The sequence below is a fragment of the Entelurus aequoreus genome, linkage group LG16 (genome assembly GCF_033978785.1).
Source record: "Entelurus aequoreus isolate RoL-2023_Sb linkage group LG16, RoL_Eaeq_v1.1, whole genome shotgun sequence".
NCBI classification, from domain to species: Eukaryota; Metazoa; Chordata; class Actinopteri; order Syngnathiformes; family Syngnathidae; genus Entelurus; species Entelurus aequoreus.
The window spans coordinates 50,501,488-50,521,859 of record NC_084746.1 but is presented as its reverse complement, the minus strand read 5'-3'; the positions used below and the strand labels follow the sequence as shown (position 1 = coordinate 50,521,859).

At 40.9% G+C, this 20,372-nt stretch overlaps 1 protein-coding gene across 3 annotated transcripts in view; it reads left to right on the top strand.

The window, feature by feature from the left end:
- LOC133631151 (piezo-type mechanosensitive ion channel component 2) overlaps positions 1 to 20,372 on the top strand; it is a 258,049-nt gene that overhangs the window by 113,306 nt on the left and 124,371 nt on the right. For all 3 annotated transcript variants that reach the window (XM_062023258.1, XM_062023257.1, XM_062023256.1), the window contains exons 6-8: positions 2,839 to 3,103; positions 3,173 to 3,386; positions 13,852 to 14,026. In XM_062023258.1, the coding sequence (XP_061879242.1) occupies positions 2,839 to 3,103; positions 3,173 to 3,386; positions 13,852 to 14,026 (654 nt within the window). The remainder of the gene's footprint in view (positions 1 to 2,838; positions 3,104 to 3,172; positions 3,387 to 13,851; positions 14,027 to 20,372) is intronic.

Here is a 20,372-nt window from a genome sequence, read left to right as displayed (position 1 = left end):
CCCAGTCACGTGACAGGAGACAGCGAATGAGCGTCGTCAACGTGCAACACACACACACACACACACACACACACACACACACACACACACACACACACACAGCCAGCCGACAGCGATGCAGCCAGGCATATCCAGTGTTGTCCAATCGTTGACTTAAAACAGGCATTGTTGTTTTTGTTTTTTTTAGTAATGTTTACTGAATATTTTTGTTTAAATGATTATCCTAAATTCAAATAATTTCCACACAGGGGAATTTACTGTTAGTTGAAAATTGCTTGAGTATTTAAAACAAGATAAGAAAGAGATACAATATGGAGATTCTTCATCTTTGCATTACAGTTTTATTTTTTTACAAGAAAATCTTGAATATATGATTGAATGTGATTTTGGTTTTAATCTGTAACATGATTTCTTACATTTCGAAAACATTAGCCTATTTCATATTTCATTAATTGCTAATTATATCACAAACTTTAAAAAATAACTGCGGCTTCTTGCAATTCGGATTTGACTGTTAATTGGAAAGCCCTAATATTTAATTATTATTATATATAATATATAGTTATTATTATATATAATATTTAATTTATTTTTCATATTTATGTTATTTATTTTAATTTTACTTTTATTATATATTGACCATAATACATGTGGTATAAATGGTCTGTATTTGTCTTGTGATTTGTCTTAAATAATAACAATAGTAATAATATTTTTGACTGACAAAAAATTGCCAATAAGAAATTATTGGTATCGGTATCGGTATCGATGAAAATGCAAGAAAAAGTATCGGTATCGTATCGAATCCTAAAAGTCCCATCCCTACTCCAGAGCACTCTTAGGGTAGCCTATTTGGTTTTAAGTGTGACAAGTTCCCTCACTTCTATTGTCTAATGTTGCATTAATATCATAGATAGATAGATAGATGGATATAGATATATATATAGATACATAGATAGATAGAGATAGAGAAGACAGACATATCGCAAAATGAGCAATATATAGACATTTCAAGTTACCGTGTGCGTGCAGGCACACACACACACACTGCAAGATGGCAAGATGCCGCAGATCGTGGCCTGGGGGGGAGCGCATATTTCACGACCATGTACGAAAGTGACAAATATTTATTTGAACGCTTTAAGCTACCGAGAGCTGTCCCCCCTTTCTTAAACTTACGTTTTGACATTATGTATTTCCCCCGCGGGACAATACGAATTTCTCTTCTGTAATCTGTTTTCTCTGTGTGTCTGACGTTCGGCTTTTAAATAAATAAGTAAATTTTCCGCCGGAATTGTGCCCTTATGTGGGGAATTAAGGGAGTTTACCTTTGCAAATTACGGAATTAAGGGTGTTTACATATGCATATTGGGGAAATAAGGGCGTGTTCATATGCAAATTATGATAGACACGCACGCGCTAACCATTCAGCAACTTAAGAACAGCAGGTGGGAACAATTTGGGCGTTTAAGAACACGTCATGAATTTGAATGGACTCCTCTTAGGAAATCACTTAGGAAGAAAGATAAGAGGAAAAGTTAGGAACTTATTGCTGAATGGGGCCCAGTGTCCTTGTCTTGCGAGTTGGTAGCTCTGCTAGCATTAGCATTCATAGATCATTCCTAGATCCCTACGTCATCACGGAAGTCTTGTGACATGAGTGCAGCCATATTTTGTCGCACAGCTCCAACCGATTCATAACTTTCCAACTGGACATTGACCTGTCCAAACTAGATCGATCCAGAGGCTCGCCAAACGATGTATTCATATCTCTAAAGTTAAAATTGGTTTTTGACTTGTACCAGTTAATCTTTACACACCTAATAAATACCTAATAATAAGTAATAAAACAAACCTACCCTTACAGTACATACACTCGCTTGCCTTCCTTCATATACCAGCAGAACCTCCCAAAGAAAAGTGGAAAAAATACACCTTAAAAAGTCAAATACAGTAAGTCCTGACAACTGGAACTCAGTTTAGCAAGCATTAACTCCGACTTTCCCTCAGAGTTGTGCGGTTTGTGTTTCTTTGGAGTTGTTTTTTATTTCCAAAAGAAGGTGTAGCAATTTCGAAATATGAGAAAAGTCGGAAGTCAACTAGGATCTTGGAATGTCGTTTATTCAACCAATCCAACCTAACGGCCAATACCTATTTGCCTCACTAGTTGGTTACTTGTTTACCTAATTACCTATTTACTTACAATACTTACATTACTTGCTTGCTGTCTTACTTTCTTGCTGTACTTACTCACTTACTTACAGTACTGGCTTGTTTACTTACTTTCTTGCAGTACTTACTTGTTTACTCGCTTACTTCATTACTTATTTAAAACACTTACTATACTTACTTACAGTACTTACTTGCTAATAAATGATTTGCTTTCTTATAGTATTAGCTTGCTTACTTACTCACAGTACTTACTTTTTACGTACTTACTTGCTTATTTACTTACAGTACTCACTTCTTTCTTACTCACCGACAGTATTTACTTGCTTACTTATTTACCGTGTTTACTTGCTTGCTTATTTACTTTCTAGCGGTATTTACTTCTTTACTTGCTTCCCTAATTCCTAACTTGCTCACTTACTTACTTACTCATCTACTTACCCATTCATTCACTTACACTACTTACTTGCTTGTTTGCTTGCTTACTTACTTACTTACAGTACTTAGTTGCTTACTTATTTACTTACTTGTTAACTTAAAGTACTAACTTGCTTACTTACTTACTTACTCAGCGACTTACTTACTAACTCACTTACAGTACTTACTTGTTCACTTACAGTACTCCCTTACTTGTCTCAATGTAATTGTTATTTTCAACCAAACTGTCAGGAAGAGGACGAGAAGCTGAGCCTAGAAGACCACATTTTTCTCGAAGAGGACTCTAACGGGGGCTACGAGGCCGAAGAAGACGAGGAATCTGAAGGGCATGAGAGTGAGGGAGGAGAAGAAGAGGAGGAGGAGAAAGCAAAAGAGAGGGTCAAGATGAAGATCCTGCGGTTGGTGGCGCAAGTCGCCTCCAAAGTGAAGGAAGTCATCGGGAACTTAATCACTACAGCGGGTCCGGTGGTGGTGACCGTCTTGTTGGGAATAACGGGTAAGTGCTCGCCTCATGCTGGACTTATGTTTCCAATCAGACGTACAGCAATCTGGTTGTCCCTCGCAGGGATGATGCTACCCTCTTTGACCTCGGCGGTCTACTTCTTTATCTTCCTGTTTCTGTGCACCTGGTGGTCCCTGCGGCGGACCTTCGACAAGCTGCTCTTCAGCTGCATGTGCGTCCTGATGGCCATTTTCAGTGCCGGACACCTCATTGTCCTCTACCTCTACCAGTTCCAGTCCTTCCAGGATTCTGTCACGCCGGAAGACAGCTACATCAGGTTGGTCTTAGGCACGAGTGCACACTCCAGATGATTCCAATCACACGCACAGTACTGTGTACAGGGCACGGTTTTAAGACCGCGGCCCCCAGTGAAAGGGCGTAGGTTTGATAGTCCAAATAATACTCACGTCACGATTGAGGGGCCTATGGGTACTGTACAAAAAAAACCCAAGAATGTTCAAAAAATTTTTAAGAAACTCTAACTGCACACAACTATCTCTGACCTATCGCAATCGAGTAGGCATGGTCTGGGCCAGGGGTCGGCAACCCGAAATGTTGAAAGAGCCATGTTGGACCAAAAATACAAAAAAGTAATTTGTCTGGAGCCGCAAAAAATGAAAAGACTTAGATAAGTGTTATAATGATGGCAACACATGATGTAAATATGCCTGATTAGCCCTCCATAACAAGCCAACTACCGTAATTTCCGGACTATAAGCCGCACCTGACTATAAGCCGCACCAGCTAAATTTAGGGGAAAATACAGATTGCTCCATGTATAAGCCGCACCCGACTATAAGCCGCAGGGTTTTGATGTGTAATTAGCGTAGTATATAGGGGTTCCTGCTACCACGGAGGGGATTGTCGGGACAGAGATGACTGTTTGGGAACGCAAAGCGTCCCATTTATTAACAATAAATCTTTCAATCATTCAATCAAACTTTCACATCTTTGACATGGCGAACAGCATTCGTGCAGAGTACAAATAATACAACGGTGCAAAGTAATACAAAGTGCTCGCCTGTACGTTATCAAAATAACCAGCCTATATGAAAAGTCAGTCTTTAATCATTGTGTCATCGTCTTCCTCCTGCGTACTAAAACCACCGAAATCCTCTGCGTCGGTGTCGGAGAAGAACAGGCCGTAAATAAGCCGCACCCTTGTATAAGCCGCAGGGACCAGAACGAGGGGGAAAAGTAGCGGCTTATAGTCCGGAAATTACGGTACATCAACAAAGCCCACCTTTGAGCATTCACGCAAAGTATAAAACGTTTGGTGGACAAAATGAGACAAATGAGGAGTGGCATAAAACACGTCTTTCTGCGGCAGCGTCGGAGAAAGGTGTACATGTAAAACAAACTGTTGAGTCACGGCCCACACAACGGTGAGTTCGAGGGCCGCAGAAATTAGTAGGACAAAGCGGCGCTCGCCTAATACTCTCATCAGTGAAGCATAAACACAAACATATTCAACCGTGGGCTTTCTAACAATTACCGTAATTTCCGGACTATAAGCCGCTACTTTTTCCCCTCGTTCTGGTCCCTGCGGCTTATACAAGGGTGCGGCTTATTTACGGCCTGTTCTTCTCCGACACCGACGAAGAGGATTTCGGTGGTTTTAGTACGCAGGAGGAAGACGATGACACAATGATTAAAGACTGACTTTTCATATACCGGTAGGCTGGTTATTTTGATAACGTACAGGCGAGCACTTTGTATTACTTTGCACCGTTGTATTATTTGTACTCTGCACGAATGCTGTTCGCCATGTCAAAGATGTGAAAGTTTGATTGAATGATTGAAAGATTTATTGTTAATAAATGGGACGCTTTGCGTTCCCAAACAGTCATCTCTGTCCCGACAATCCCCTCCGTGGTAGCAGGAACCCCTATATACTACGCTAATTACACATCAAAACCCTGCGGCTTATAGTCGGGTGCGGCTTATATATGGAGCAATCTGTATTTTCCCCTAAATTTAGCTGGTGCGGCTTATAGCCAGGTGCGGCTTATAGTCCGGAAATTACGGTAGGAAGCTTTTTTGTCGTGTTTGTCCTCCTACAGAAACCATATTACAACACAAAATATATTTTTCACCCCATTTTTTTTTCCATTTCCATACATTTTTTAAAAAGCTCTATGGAGCCACCAGGGCCCGCCGCTCTAGAGCCACCTGCGGCTCTAGAGCCACCTGCGGCTCTAGAGCGGCGGGTTGCTGACCCCTGGTCTGGGCGAAGGCTGCCGAATCTTAGCGTTTTGGCCAAGAGTAGTAAAAATGCCGATTGTATGGAGTATTATAAATAAAATAAACTTGCTATTGTGCCTCACTATGATCAAATATCAAATCAAATCAACTTTATTTATAAAGCACATTTAAAATTTACCACAGGGTTAGCCAAAGTGCTGTACAATGGGCAGGTTAAAAATAATACGAGAACCGAGCAAACACAACACAACACAACACAAACAGAACACGATAAAAAATAAATAAATAAAATATAAAAACATAAAAACAGGTTCACAGCAGGTGTATTATGGGGCGCCATTGCAGGATGGGTATCACTCAGTGTTAAAAGCCATGGAATAAAAGTATGTTTTTAAGAGAGATTTAAAAACAGGAAGAGAGGAGGCTTGTCTAACACTAAGAGGTAGGTCGTTCCAGAGCTTGGGAGCAGCAGCGGCGAAAGCTCTGTCACCTCTAAGCTTCAGCCTTGTGTCCGGGACCGTCAGTAGCAGCTGATCGGCTGATCTTAGGGATCGGGTGGGGCAGTAAGGCTGAAGGAGGTCGGAGAGATATGTTGGCGCGAGGTTGTTTAGACATTTAAAAACAAATAAAAGGAGTTTAAAATGGATTCTGTAACGCACAGGGAGCCAGTGAAGGGACGCTAATATAGGGGTGATGTGCTCACGTCTGCGGGTCTGTGTTAGCAGACGAGCAGCAGAGTTCTGCACGAGCTGCAGGCGGCCTGGCTAATGCCTACATACAGGGCATTGCAGTAGTCTAAACGAGTCGAGATAAAGGCATGGATTAATTTCTCGAGATCATGTCCTGATAGAAGCGGTTTCACTTTCGCTATTTGGCGTAATTGATAAAAGCTTTATTGTACGACGCTGCTGATTTGTTTTTCGAATTTAAAATCTGAGTGGAACTTTACCCCCAGGTTTGTGACACAGTCGCTGAGATACGGGGTCAGAGTGCCGAGGTCAGCGTTGAGGGAGGGGGAGCGACTTGGACCGAACAACATAACTTCTGTTTTGTCTTCATTTAGGCTCAGGAAGTTAGCTGAAAGCCAGGCTTTGATGTCGTGCAGGCAGTCAATAAGACGTTGAACCGTGTTATTTTGTGCCATGGGAAAATAAATCTGGCAATCATCGGCATAAAAATGAAATGCAATATCGTACTTCCTAAAAATAGAACCAAGGGGGAGAAGGTAAAGCGCAAATAAGATTGGGGCAAGGATTGAGCCCTGGGGAACCCCATGTTTTAAAGGAGCTGTGGAAGACCTAAAACTGTCTATTTTTACACAAAAACTCCTGTCAGTTAGGTACGACCGGAACCAGTTGAGGGCGGCACCCTTAATGCCCACACAGTTCTCAAGACGAGTGATTAAGGTGGCGTGGTCGACGGTGTCGAAAGCAGCAGACAGATCTAAAAGCACCAGGACAACATATTTACCAGAATCAGTTGTAAATATCATTATAAAAAACCCATGAAATTAGCAAAATAAGACCCTTTCAAATATATCACATTGATATTTCACATTAAAATCATAATTTAATGTCTAATTTACCCACCTAAATTTGGACTGGCGTGCTTCAATTGGACTTCATTCAACAAAGTTACACTTTTTCCACACTCAATTTTTCACTCAAAAGCATGAGGTTGAAAATGCAAGATGGTTAACACTTTGTGTATACAAAACAAAGTAACTTCAATCAACTATTGCCTTGGTATTTCCACTAATTGTGGGAATGCTCCAAAGTTTTCAACACCAAAATTCCTCTTATTTATTATTATTCCTCTACTTCTTCTTCCCCAGATTTTGGCGCGCTCTACCTTCCACATTTTTCACCCGATTAAAACCGTTCTAACTTTAAACTGTTCAGCCTATTCGGGAATCACGGTGTTTCCCTTGACAAATTCCAAAAATGTCCAGATTTCCCAGAATTCCAGGTTTTCCGGGACATTTTTCCCATTCAAAATTAATTGGCCATTTTTCAAACCACCACCATTTCCACATGTTTCAACCTATTCAAACCATTTCACCTTCAACACATTCCACCATACTGAAAATTCAAAGTACCCTTTTTCCATGTTCTAAAAAATTCCAGGATTTTCCAGAATTCCTGATTTTCCGAAGCGCTATTTCCACTCTTTTTTCTGGCGACTACTCCTTCCACATTTTTCAACCCACTTCAATCGTTCTACCGTCCAAACAATCCTCTTAATTAGGAAAAAAAACAAAGTTGTTTTTTTGAACTGGAAAAATTCCCCGTTTTCCCCAAATTCCAGGAATTCGGTAATACCATTTCTCAATTCAACATGTTATTACTTCAACATTTCTCGACCGATTTGAAAAATGTCAACACCAACCATTTCAACTCATTAAGACCATTCAATTTTTTTTTTAGTATTTTCGAAAAAAATCCCACTTTCCCAAAATTCCCAAATTTTGGAGAAATTCCCATTGAAATGAATGGGACATTCTTCAAAGTTGCGCAATTCCCACATTCTTCAACCTATTCAAACTAGAAATGTCCGATAATGGCTTTTTTGCCGATATCCGATATTCCTATATTGTCCAACTCTTAACTACTGATTCCGATATCAACCGATACCGATATATACAGTCGTGGAATTAACACATTATTGTGCCTAAGTTTGTTGTGATGCCCCGCTGGATGCATTAAACAATGTAACAAGGTTTTCCAAAATAAATCAACTCAAGTTATGGAAAAAAAATGCCAACATGGCACTGCCATATTTATTATTGAAGTCACAAAGTGCATTATTTTTTTTAACATGCCTCAAAACAGCAGCTTGGAATTTGGGACATGCGCTCCCTGAGAGAGCATGAGGAGGTTGAGGTGGGCGGGGTTGAGGTGGGGGGATAGGGGGTAGCGGGGGGGGGGGTGTATATTGTAGCGCCCCGGAAGAGTTAGTGCTGCGAGGGCTTCTGGGTATTTGTTCTGTTGTGTTTATGTTGTGTTACGGTGCGGATGTTCTCCCGAAATGTGTTTGTCATTCTTGTTTGGTGTGGGCTCACAGTGTGGCGCATATTTGTAACAGTGTTAAAGTTGTTTATACGGCCACCCTCAGTGTGACCTGTATGGCTGTTGACCAAGTATGCTTGCATTCACTTGTGTGTGTGAAAAGCCGTAGATATTATGTGACTGGGCCGGCACGCAAAGGCAGTGCCTTTAAGGTTTATTGGCGCTCTGTACTTCTCCCTACGTCCGTGTACCACTCCGTACAGCGGCGTTTTAAAAAGTCATAAATGTTACTTTTTGAAACCGACACCGATAATTTCCGATATTACATTTTAAAGCATTTATCGGCCGATAATATCGGCAGTCCGATATTATCGGACATCCCTAATTCAAACCATTCCAACATTAACACATTCCACTCATCCTGCGACATTCAAACTAACAGTTTCCCAAGTTCCGAACGAAATTCCGGTTTTCCTGGAAATTCTAACTCTTCAACATTCAAACTATTCTTACATTCATACTACATTCTGTCAGCATCTCACTTCAACTTCAGCGTTGGAGCATTCACATGCATTTCCTTCAGGAAATGCTTCATCTAGTTGAGATTATTTTTAAAAAGACTAAAAACTCTTTTCATTCGTTTGGTGTGGCATCTTTTTTTTTGGACAAATATAGCGGAAGGGTCGGAAACCTCCTTAATGATGTGAAAGTACTATCCAAGCTTTTCGGACGCCACAACATTTCCGTAGGCAGCAGAGAGTTTGTTTAAAGCACACCAAATATTTACTTGCTGTTGGAGACCAGAAGGCAGCCACAGGGTGGATGTTTCAGACTCCCACTCAGCTCACATCGATGTCGGACACAGAGCTTTTAAGAGCTCCACCACAACCACCCTTGTTGTATTATGCATGAAGCGGTAGACAAGCAGCTGCCGCGGTGACGGACTGCGACTGTGTAATAAAAACCACAACATTTCACACCTGGCCCACACATACACATTAGTCACATTTGTAATGAAGTGCATTGCCCCGGGTGACTGAGATGGTTATTTACCATACACACTAGGGCTGCGAATCTTTGGGTGTCGCACGATTTCCATTCAATATCGATTCTTGGGGTCACGATTCGATTATAAATCGTTGATTCAAAAACGATATTTTCCCGATTCAAAAGGATTGTCTATTCATTCAATACATAGATTTCAGCAGGATCTACCCCAGTCTGCTGACATGCAAGCAGAGTAGTAGATTTTTGTAAAAAGCCTTTATAATTGTAAAGGACAATGTTTTATCAACTGATTGCAATAATGTACATTTGTTTTAACTATTAAATGAACCAAAAATATGACTTAGTTTATCTTTGTGGAAAATATTGGACACAGTGTGTTGTCAAGCTTATGAGATGCGATGCAAGTGTAAGCCACTGTGACACTATTGTTCTTTTTTTTTTAAATGTTTTTAAAATGTATAAATGTCTAATGATAATGTCAATGAGGGATTTTTAATCACTGCTATGTTGAAATTGTTACTAATATTGATACTGTTGTTTATCATACCGTATTTCCTTGAATAGCCGCAGGGGCGCTAATTAATTTAAAACCTCCTGTCACTCCGGCGCTTACCAGAAGCCTGCGGGATGGCCAAGCATGCGCTAATTATTTTAAAACCTCTTCTCACTCCGGCGCTTACCTTATCATGAAAAGCACATTTAATAAAAAAAAACGTTATTATTGTCTTACTTTTAGGTATAAATGAGTCCATGCCAGCTCCTTTTGAAGAAAAGCATCGATATAGAAGTCTTCCTTATCTTTCTTCAGTTTTAAAAGTCTCTCTGTCTCGATGGAGATCTTCCTTTTAAGTATTACCTCCTGCTTCGATTGAAAGTCCAGTTTAGAAAACTGTTTTATTTTAGATATGATGGTAAAAGTCCAAGCAAACAATGGCTGCGCACTCTTGCTGTCGGTTGTCTTCTTCTGCTGCACGGGTCTTCTGCAGTACCAGCAGTCGCAAGAAGGATCACTAGCGCCCTCTACCACCAGGAGGCGGGAGTCGTTTAATGACTCATATTTGACCCGGCGGAAGTGCCAAGCATGCGCTAATTATTTTGCGAAACGAGTTTGACCCGGCTGTAATTCGAGGCATGCGAATACCATATTCCCGGCGCCAATTCAAGGAATTACGGTATTCATTTTTGTTTCACTACTTGACGGCGTGGCGAAGTTGGTAGAGTGGCAATCGGAGGGTTGCTGGTTACTGGGGTTCAATCCCCACCTTCTACCATCTTAGTCACGTCCGTTGTGTCCTTGGGCAAGACACTTCACCCTTGCTCCTGATGGCTGCTGGTTAGCGCCTTGCATGGCAGCTCCCGCCATCAGTGTGTGAATGTGTGTGTGAATGGGTGGATGTGGAAATAGTGTCAAAGCGCTTTGAGTACCTTGAAGGTAGAAAAGCGCTATACAAGTATAACCCATTTATTATTATCATTTACTTTTGGTTTGTTCTGTGTGGTGTTTGTGTCTCCTCTCAATTGCTCTGTTTATTGCAGTTCTGAGTGTTGCTGGGTCGGGTTTGGTTTTGGAATTGGATTGCATTGTTATGGTATTGCTGTGTATTGTTTTGTTGGATTGATTAATTAAAAAAACTATTTTTTTTTAAATTAAAAAATTAAAAACGATTTTAAAAAAATTTTTACAATCGATTCTGCATCGCACAACGTGAGAATCCCGATTCGAATTCGAATCGATTTTTTTCCCACACCCCTCGTTTCCACAGAGTGTTTCCAGAGCGGCCAGCCTGAAATGCGGGTGTCAGGGACAGACACGGAAGGAGATTTTTACAACAAAGTTCTACAGCTTAGTGATGTATCAGATTGTAGGTGTTTTTTTTACCCTTCGTGTTCATATTTCGCTGTGTTTGTTGCATTTCTGTTGCGTTTCGCTTGACTGTAAAATATGTTTTGTTGGATTGATTAATTTAAAAAAAAAAAAAAAAATAGATTTTTGAAAAATGACAATCGATCTTGAATCGTACAACGTGAGAATGGCGATTTGAATTCGAATTGCAATAAAACCGCAATAAAAGTTCACCTCCAGGCAGCTACAACCCTAAACTAACACCCTCCCCAAATGTAAACAATCAAATGCAGATACTTTTTCTTATGCCTTCTGATCTCTCTCTCTCTCTCTCTCTCTCTCTCGCCCTCTCTCTCTCTCTCTATGTCCACTACTTGCTGTCCATATCCTACCCCTCCACACCCCTGATTGTAAATAATGTAAATAGTTCAATGTGATTATCTTGTGTGATGACTGTATTACGATGATAGTATATATCTGATAGTATATATCTGTATCATGAATCAATTTAAGTGGACCCCGACTTAAACAAGTTAAAAACTTATTCGGGTGTTACCATTTAGTGGTCAATTGTACGGAATATGTACTTCATTGTGCAACCTACTAATAAAAGTCCCAATCAATCAAATCGATTTTTTCCCACACCCTTAATACACACCGTTGGGAAAACAGGATTTTCCAACTCATCACATCTGGAAAATGATTACAATCTATCTCACTTATAACAAAGTTCATGAAAAGTATAAATAAAAACACCTGGGCTCAATCATCTGATGTCCACCGCCACATCTTGTTGACTTTGCACCGTATACAGTCATATACGGTCAAGGTCATCCCTCTACCCAAGGACAAAAATAAAGATTTTACTGGTAAAAACAGTAGACCAATAAGCATACTTCCTGTTCTTGGTAAATTGATGGAAAAAGTTGTTTTCAAACAAATTCAAGATTACTTTACCTACAACAAAGTGATGTGGTGTTCCCAGCATGCTTATAGGCAAGGTCACTCAACATCTACTGCTTTAGCTCAGCTGACTGATGACTGGCTGTCACAAATGGATGTCAAGAAGATGGTTGGTACTGTCCTGATTGACTTTAGTGCAGCATTCCATGTCATAGATCACAACATAATGATCTCCAAACTGAGAAAATATGGTTTTAATAGTATGTCACTTTCTTGGATGTTGAGCTATCTATCAGGAAGATCACAGAGAGTGTGTTTTAATGGTAGCCTATCTGAACGCAAGTACAATTACTGCGGCGTGCCTCAAGGAAGCTGCTTAGGTCCTTTACTTTTTATTATTTTTACTAATGATCTTCCCTGTGTTACAACAAACACCAATATGGTTATGTATGCAGATGACACAACTCTATACAGTACTGCCTCTACCTTAAATGACCTACAAAATAACTTCAATCAGGACCTGGAGAGAGTGTCACTCTGGGTAAATGATAGTAAACTTGATGTGAATATTGACAAAACAAAAAGCATTCTTTTTGGATCCAGGCATATGCTTGTTGATGACCCACAGCTTCATATTTCAATGTCAGACATACCTATTAAGCAGGTCAAAAAAGCAAAACTGCTTGGTGTGCTATTAGACAGTCAACTGTCATGGTCCCATCATATTGATGGTATTTCAATGAAAATGGGAAGAGGTCTAGCCATGGTCAGGAAGTGCTCCACCTTCTTGACATCCTCAACAATGGCTCAAGTGATACAGTCCTTGATTTTCTGTCATCTTCATTACTGTCCTATAGTATGGTCCGCTACGACTAAGTCTGACCTGAACAAACTGCAATTTGTACAGAACAGAGCGGCTAGACTGCTACTTGAATGTTCTTTGCGCACTAATATTTCATATATGCATTCACACCTGTCCTGGTTGTCTGTTGAACAAAAGATGCATTGTAGTCTCCTAATGTTCTTTCGAACTTTCATTTTAGATCAATCACCAGATTACTTTTACAAACAGTTTTTAAAATCAACTAACACACATATTCATGACACTAGGAATGCCAGCAATGGCTATTTGACACTTCCTGCTCCCAGGACCAATCTCCTCAAACATACAGTCATGTATAGATGTACATCATTCTGGAATGGGTTGCCACCTCACATTAATCTCTCACAAAGTAAATTGTCATTCAAGACAGCTTTAAAGATGCACCTTTTGCAGCTGCCCACATGATGTGAATTTTAATACTGGTTTTAACTAGCTTTTTATCTTATGTTGTATTTTTCCATTGTATAATGTCTGGTAATGCATGTATTATTTGTATTTAAATTTTGTATGCTCCTATATGGACCCCAGGAAGACTAGCAGTCGCCTTGGCGTCAGCTAATGGGGATCCATTCAATAAACAATAAACAAACAATACAGTGGAGGTAATTTATGGAAGCCCAAAGCCATAAGTATGTACGGGTTCCACCAAAGCGCCTCTCCTCAGTGTTGTTTATAATCAGGCTGCTAAGTGAAGCTGGTTGTCCGGGGACCTGACTTCCACTCCACTTCCTGCATCCACACCTCTTCCACAAGGGAAACCCCCAGTCATGTGACCTGTGGGCCTTCCCCAGCTGAGTGAAGAAGCCATTCTGGATATGTAGCAGCTGCTTACTCAGTAAAAATAATATATTGTTCTTCATTGTCCTTGTGCGCCTCCTGTGTGTTCCTGCAGGTACTTTGGCATGTCCCCCGTCATTCAGAACGACTGTTCCAGGACTTGGAAGCTTATCAGGAACACCAACCGCAAATGGCACCACTTTGTAAACCCCATCATGCTGCTGGTCCTCTACTACACGCTGGCCACGCTCATTCGCCTCTGGCTGCAGGAGCCCGTTGATGAGATGACGGTAGACACGCATCCATTTTTACATTTACACACAAAAGCAACCAGACAATCGATACACATTACTTATAGTAAACTCATTCTGGACGGAGGGAGGTTTGTTTGCTTTTGTTAATATACTGAATTTCCCTTCTGTTTTGTCACCTCAGTTAGTGTGCGAGAATTAACCACACATTTTTAACCTGACTCTCGCCAGACCCTTGTGGTTCACTGAGCTCCACACAAGGATCTGGGCTCAAAGGCATTGCAAACTCCTTCAAGATAGTAAAAAAATAATGAACCAATCAGGATAGCCGGGCGGGATTTCATAGATGTGACGTAGCGCCGAAGCGACTGTTTGATTCAAACAACGGGCTTTCTGCTCCGCCGCTCCCAGTCTGTGGAACGCTCTCCCTGACCACCTGAGGGCACCACAGACTGTGGATGCTTTTAAAAAAGGCTTAAAAACCCTTCTTTTAAAAAAAAGGCTTTTTATAGACATATGCATACTAGTTCTAGGTATTAGGCTGTTCTAGTTTTTATTTTTTTTTATTTTTCATTATCTTTTTATTACTTTTATTTTTTTAATACACTGCAGCACTTTGAGGTTGTTTGCTCAATGTAAAGTGCTTTTTACAAATAAAATCTATTATTATTATTAGGGACTTTTTTGCCGAAATCCGATATTCCGATATTGTCCAACTCTTAATTACCGATACCGATATATACAGTCGTGGGATTAACACATTATTATGCCTAATTTGGACAACCAGGTATGGTGAAGATAAGGTCCTTTAAAAAAATAAAAATAAAAAAAATAAAATAAGATAAATAAATTAAAAACATTTTCTTGAATAAAAAAGAAAGTAAAACAATATAAAAACAGTTACATAGAAACTAGTAATTAATGAAAATGAGTAAGGCTGCAACGATTATTTTTCTATCGATTAATCTATAGATTTTTTTCGATTAATCGGTTAATCTATAGATTTTTCGATTAATCCATACATTATTTTTCCTTTTACCGATTATTTTTTTCTTTAAAATGAAGATGAAAAAATAAATGTAGGCCCGTTTTTTCAAAAGGCATGGCATTTATTTACCAAAAAAAAGAAGTATGGCCACTCAGTCAACATTGACAACAACATGACAAAATATTCTGTAACAATGTAAACCTTTAAAACTTTTAACATTTAACAAAATTAAAAGTAGCTTATTTGCTTTTTAATGTGCAAATATAAAAGTCAACATCCAGTGCAAATCTTAATATTCTGCAATAGTATAAGCATTTCAAAAGTAAAAGTATTGCTTATTTTGCTTTAAAATGTGCAAAAATAAAGATAAACATCCAATACAAAAAAGTGCAAAACGAAATATTCTGTAACAACAGTGTAAACATTTCAACAAAAGTGAAAGTATTGCTTATTTGCTAAAATGTGCAAAAATAAAGATAAACATCCAATACAAAAAAGTGCCAATCTAAATATTCTGGAGCACTGTAAACATTAAGTATTGCTTTTAAAATGTGCAAAATAAACATCCAGTCCAACACAGTACACAATAACCAATTCTACTCATTCCAGTGAGTGACTAACAGTTGTAATGAAGAAAGGTTAGCATGTCTACATGCTCTGGTTCTTTTCTTGTTTACAATATTCCCAGCAGCTGAAAATAGGCGCTCAGAAGGGGTCGATGTGGCTGGAACTGAGAGGTAATTAGCCTTCACCTCAAGCCAGGACTGCGAGTGAGCTGAGCTGCGGTTGAAGTTTCTAGAAGGTCAACGGGCTCATAGTGATGTTACTAGTAGTTGACTGGGAGGTGTTTATTATCATTTGGGGAGAGTCCGCTGCCTGATGCTCACCTGCTAAACACCTATCTGCTCCACGCTGAAGCGCTGACTACATGCGCTATGAATACGCACTGCTGATTGGCTGATAATGCTTCGTGTGTACCAATCAGATGGTTGTGTGGGTGGGACAATGCTGCGTGCTGAGACAGAGGCAGAAGGAGCAAAGCAGCTTGTTAACACTTTAGCTTTAGCTTAGAAACTCGTTCGGTACACCCCCGTACCGAACCGAAAGCCCCGTACCGAAACGGTTCAACACAAAACACGTACCGTTACACCCCTAGCAGATACAAATGACACATTCATGTTTTTGTGTAATGATGACAACGTATGCACACGCGGACGATTGACTAGTTGATGGTTTTCTTTTCAAATGTTCGTTCATAGCCGTTGTGCTGCTATGATAGGCCATTTACGCTCGACACAGTGTGCATACAACAACATTATTAGGCCGTGTATTGAAATACTCCCACACTTTTGACCACTTTTTGCGTGATTAATTTTTCCCCCTCGCTCGCACCGTCTGCTTTGCGGTCCGCCATGACGGTAGTGTGACGTAAATATGCGACGCGTCGACGCAAAAAAACGGCGTCGACGTATTTACGTAACCGATGATGTCGACGCGTCGTTTCAGCCTTAAAAATGAGTCAAATGAACTGTTAAAGGTTAGTACTATTAGTGGAGCAGCAGCACGCACAATCATGTGTGCTTACGGACTGTATCCCTTGCAGACTGTATTGATATATATTGATATATAATGTAGGAAGCAGAATATTGATAACAGAAAGAAATGGGGGGAGGGAGGTTTTTTGGGTTGGTGCACTAATTGTAAGTGTATCTTGTGTTTTTTATGTTGATTTAATAAAAAAAAAAAATAATTTTTAAAAAATGATAATAAAAAACCGATACCGATAATTTCCGATATTACATTTTAAAGCATTTATTATCGGACATCTCTAATTATTATTATTAACAATGCGTCGTGTGCTGACATTGATTCTGCTATTGCAACTGTTCTGTCGAATCTATCGAATGTTAATTATTTAAAAGATGAACTGAGAACGGTGGCAAGGATGTTTTGGCTCTTCTTCTGACCGGGTTTGGATTTCCCAGCGTCGCTTTCATCAGCGTCACGGGTTGATTTCCATGTGAGTGGTTGAAGTAGCACGTCATTCCAGATAACGGACAAGTGGTTTATCCAATCACATACAATTATTTTTTTTACAAGCCTCCTGAAATACATCTCCTATTGAGCTCAGCGAACTACAAGGGTCTGGCGAGAGTCAGGTTAACACATTTTAGCTCTAGATCAAAAAGTTTAAAAGTCAAATGTTTGTCCGTACAGTCCACCTTGAGGACGCTGCATTAAAAACATCTTCATTCGCTTTACAGCTTGAAGCGCTACTCTTCTGTTATTCTGTAATGGACTTATAGATTCATCTTTTTTTTGCGAGGTCAATAGTTCTTTGTAAACCTTACAGGGCTGTACACACTTATTGATCCCTCTATACACAGTAGGTGTGTCTCATTTGTGTGATCACCTCCTCCACTCTAGGGGATGCTAATAATAAAACAGGATTAGGACATAAATCAGCAATTGACAGCATTGTCCAATACCCAGATTTTAATGCACGTTTTTTTCTTTTACTGCTAATTTCTTTTAAAGTTTCTCGGATCATCTTTTTTTTTTTAGATTATGTCTCATGTTTGTGTTTTGAGCGATTTAACTGCCACATTGCAACTATCCATCCATCCATCTTCTTCCGCTTATCCGAGGTTGGGTCGCGGGGGCAGCAGCCTAAGCAGGGAAGCCCAGACTTCCCTCTCCCCAGCCACTTCGTCCAGCTCCTCCCGGGGGATCCCGAGGCGTTCCCAGGCCAGCTGGGAGACATAGTTTTTCCAACGTGTCCTGGGTCTTCCCCGTGGCCTCCTACCGGTCGGACGTGCCCTAAACACCTCCCTAGGGAGGCGTTCGGGTGGCATCCTGACCAGATGCCCGAACCACTTCATCTGGCTCCTCTCGATGTGGAGGAGCAGCGACTTTACTTTGAGCTCCTCCCGGATGACAGAACTTCTCACCCTATCTCTAAGGGAGAGCCCCGCCACCCGGCGGAGGAAACTCATTTGGGCCGCTTGTACCCGTGATCTTGTCCTTTCGGTCATAACCCAAAGCTCATGACCATAGGTGAGGATGGGAACGTAGATCGACCGGTAAATTGAGAGCTTTGCCTTCCGGCTCAGCTCCTTCTTCACCACAACGGATCGATACAGCGCCCGCATTACTGAAGACGCCGCACCGATCCGCCTGTCGATCTCACGATCCACTCTTCCCTCACTCGTGAACAAGACTCCGAGGTACTTGAACTCCTCCACTTGGGGCAGGGTCTCCTCCGCAACCCAGAGATGGCACTCCACCCTTTTCCGGGCGAGAACCATGGATTCGGACTTGGAGGTGCTGATTCTCATCCCAGTCGCTTCACACTCAGCTGCGAACCGATCCAGCGAGAGCTGAAGATCCTGGCCAGATGAATCCATCAGGACCACATCATCTGCAAAAAGCAGAGACCTAATCCTGCAGCCACCAAACCGGATCCCCTCAACGCCTTGACTGCGCCTAGAAATTCTGTCCATAAAAGTTCTGAACAGAATGGGTGACAAAGGGCAGCCTTGGCGGAGTCCAACCCTCACTGGAAACGTGTCCGACTTACTGCCGGCAATGCGGACCAAACTCTGGCACTGATCATACAGGGAGCGGACCGCCACAATCAGACAGTCCGATACCCCATACTCTCTGAGCACTTCCCGAGGGACACGGTCAAATGCCTTCTCCAAGTCCACAAAACACATGTAGACTGGTTGGGCAAACTCCCATGCACCCTCAAGGACCCTGCCGAGAGTATAGAGCTGGTCCACAGTTCCACGACCAGGACGAAAACCACACTGAAAACGTAGATCGACCGGTAAATTGAGAGATTTGCCTTCCGGCTCAGCTCCTTCTTCACCACAACGGATCGATACAGCGTCCGCATTACTGAAGACGCCGCACCGATCCGCCTGTCGACATTGCAACTATGAAAACATAAATGTGTCCACATCAGCGTTGAAAATAAAATAAATAATGGCACCTCCGCCAAGGCTAAATAGTACGGGTGCTCAATAATTATCAGACCGACATGAGGAATTATGACTTTGTACCAATAAAACGGACAACTGTCATGATCCGTGGCCCGGATCATGTTTTGTTTAGTCATGTTCTGTTAGTTCTGGACTCCCTCAGTTCCTGTTTTGTGCAACCCTGGGTTTGTTTTGGTTACCATGGGTACTGATTGGGTTCACCTGCCTCTGGTTAGTGTTCGGCACGTTCACCTGCTGCCAAGCACTAATCAGAGAGCTACGTATTCACGTTTCTCGCCACGCTCCGTCTTTCTTCGTTGTTTGCTATATGCAACATGTTGGTATTCTTGTTTTCTAGCTCACGATTCCTCTTCTAAGTTTTTGCCTTAGCTTCCCGTGCGATCGACACACATCCCTTTTGTTTTGTTTTCTGTCTGTTTGTATCTACGGTGTATGATTTATGAGCAATAAATCATCTCCTACCTGCACGGCTTCGTCCGGAGTTGTCCGTCTGCATCCCGGGAGAACGACCCCGCAAAAACATGCGACCCCGAAGTGACAACAACTTTAGAAAATAGCACAGATAAACAAAAAAAATGAAGAATTCTTCAATGAAGTGAGATTACATGTAATGTGCTATAAGTGGGTTAGGGTGAGCAAATCAAGCACTCCTTTTTTTCCTATCTGTGGTCAAAAATGTCCCCCGAGCTCATTGTATATAAACATGGCGTCAATCATGTGGGACTTCTTCACTGTTTCAGAGGAAGACATTTCACGTGCTATTTGCCCCAAATGTTCGGCAAACATTCCGCGAAGAGGAATATATATATATATACTGTGTGTGTGTGTGTGTGTGTGTGTATGTGTGTGTGTATATATATATACAGTATATGTATGTATTTATGTATGTATGTATGTGTATATATATATATGTACACTACCGTTCAAAAGTTTGGGGTCACCCAAACAATTTTGTGGAATAGCCTTCATTTCTAAGAACAAGAATAGACTGTCGAGTTTCAGATGAAAGTTCTCTTTTTCTAGCTATTTTGAGCGTTTAATTGACCCCACAAATGTGATGCTCCAGAAACTCAATCTGCTCAAAGGAAGGTCAGTTTTGTAGCTTCTGTAACGAGCTAAACTGTTTTCAGATGTGTGAACATGATTGCACAAGGGTTTTCTAATCATCAATTAGCCTTCTGAGCCAATGAGCAAACACATTGTACCATTAGAACACTGGAGGGATAGTTGCTGGAAATGGGCCTCTATACACCTATGTAGATATTGCACCAAAAACCAGACATTTGCAGCTAGAATAGTCATTTACCACATTAGCAATGTATAGAGTGTAGGGATGTCCGATAATGGCTTTTTGCCGTTATCCGATATTCCGATATTGTCCAACTCTTTA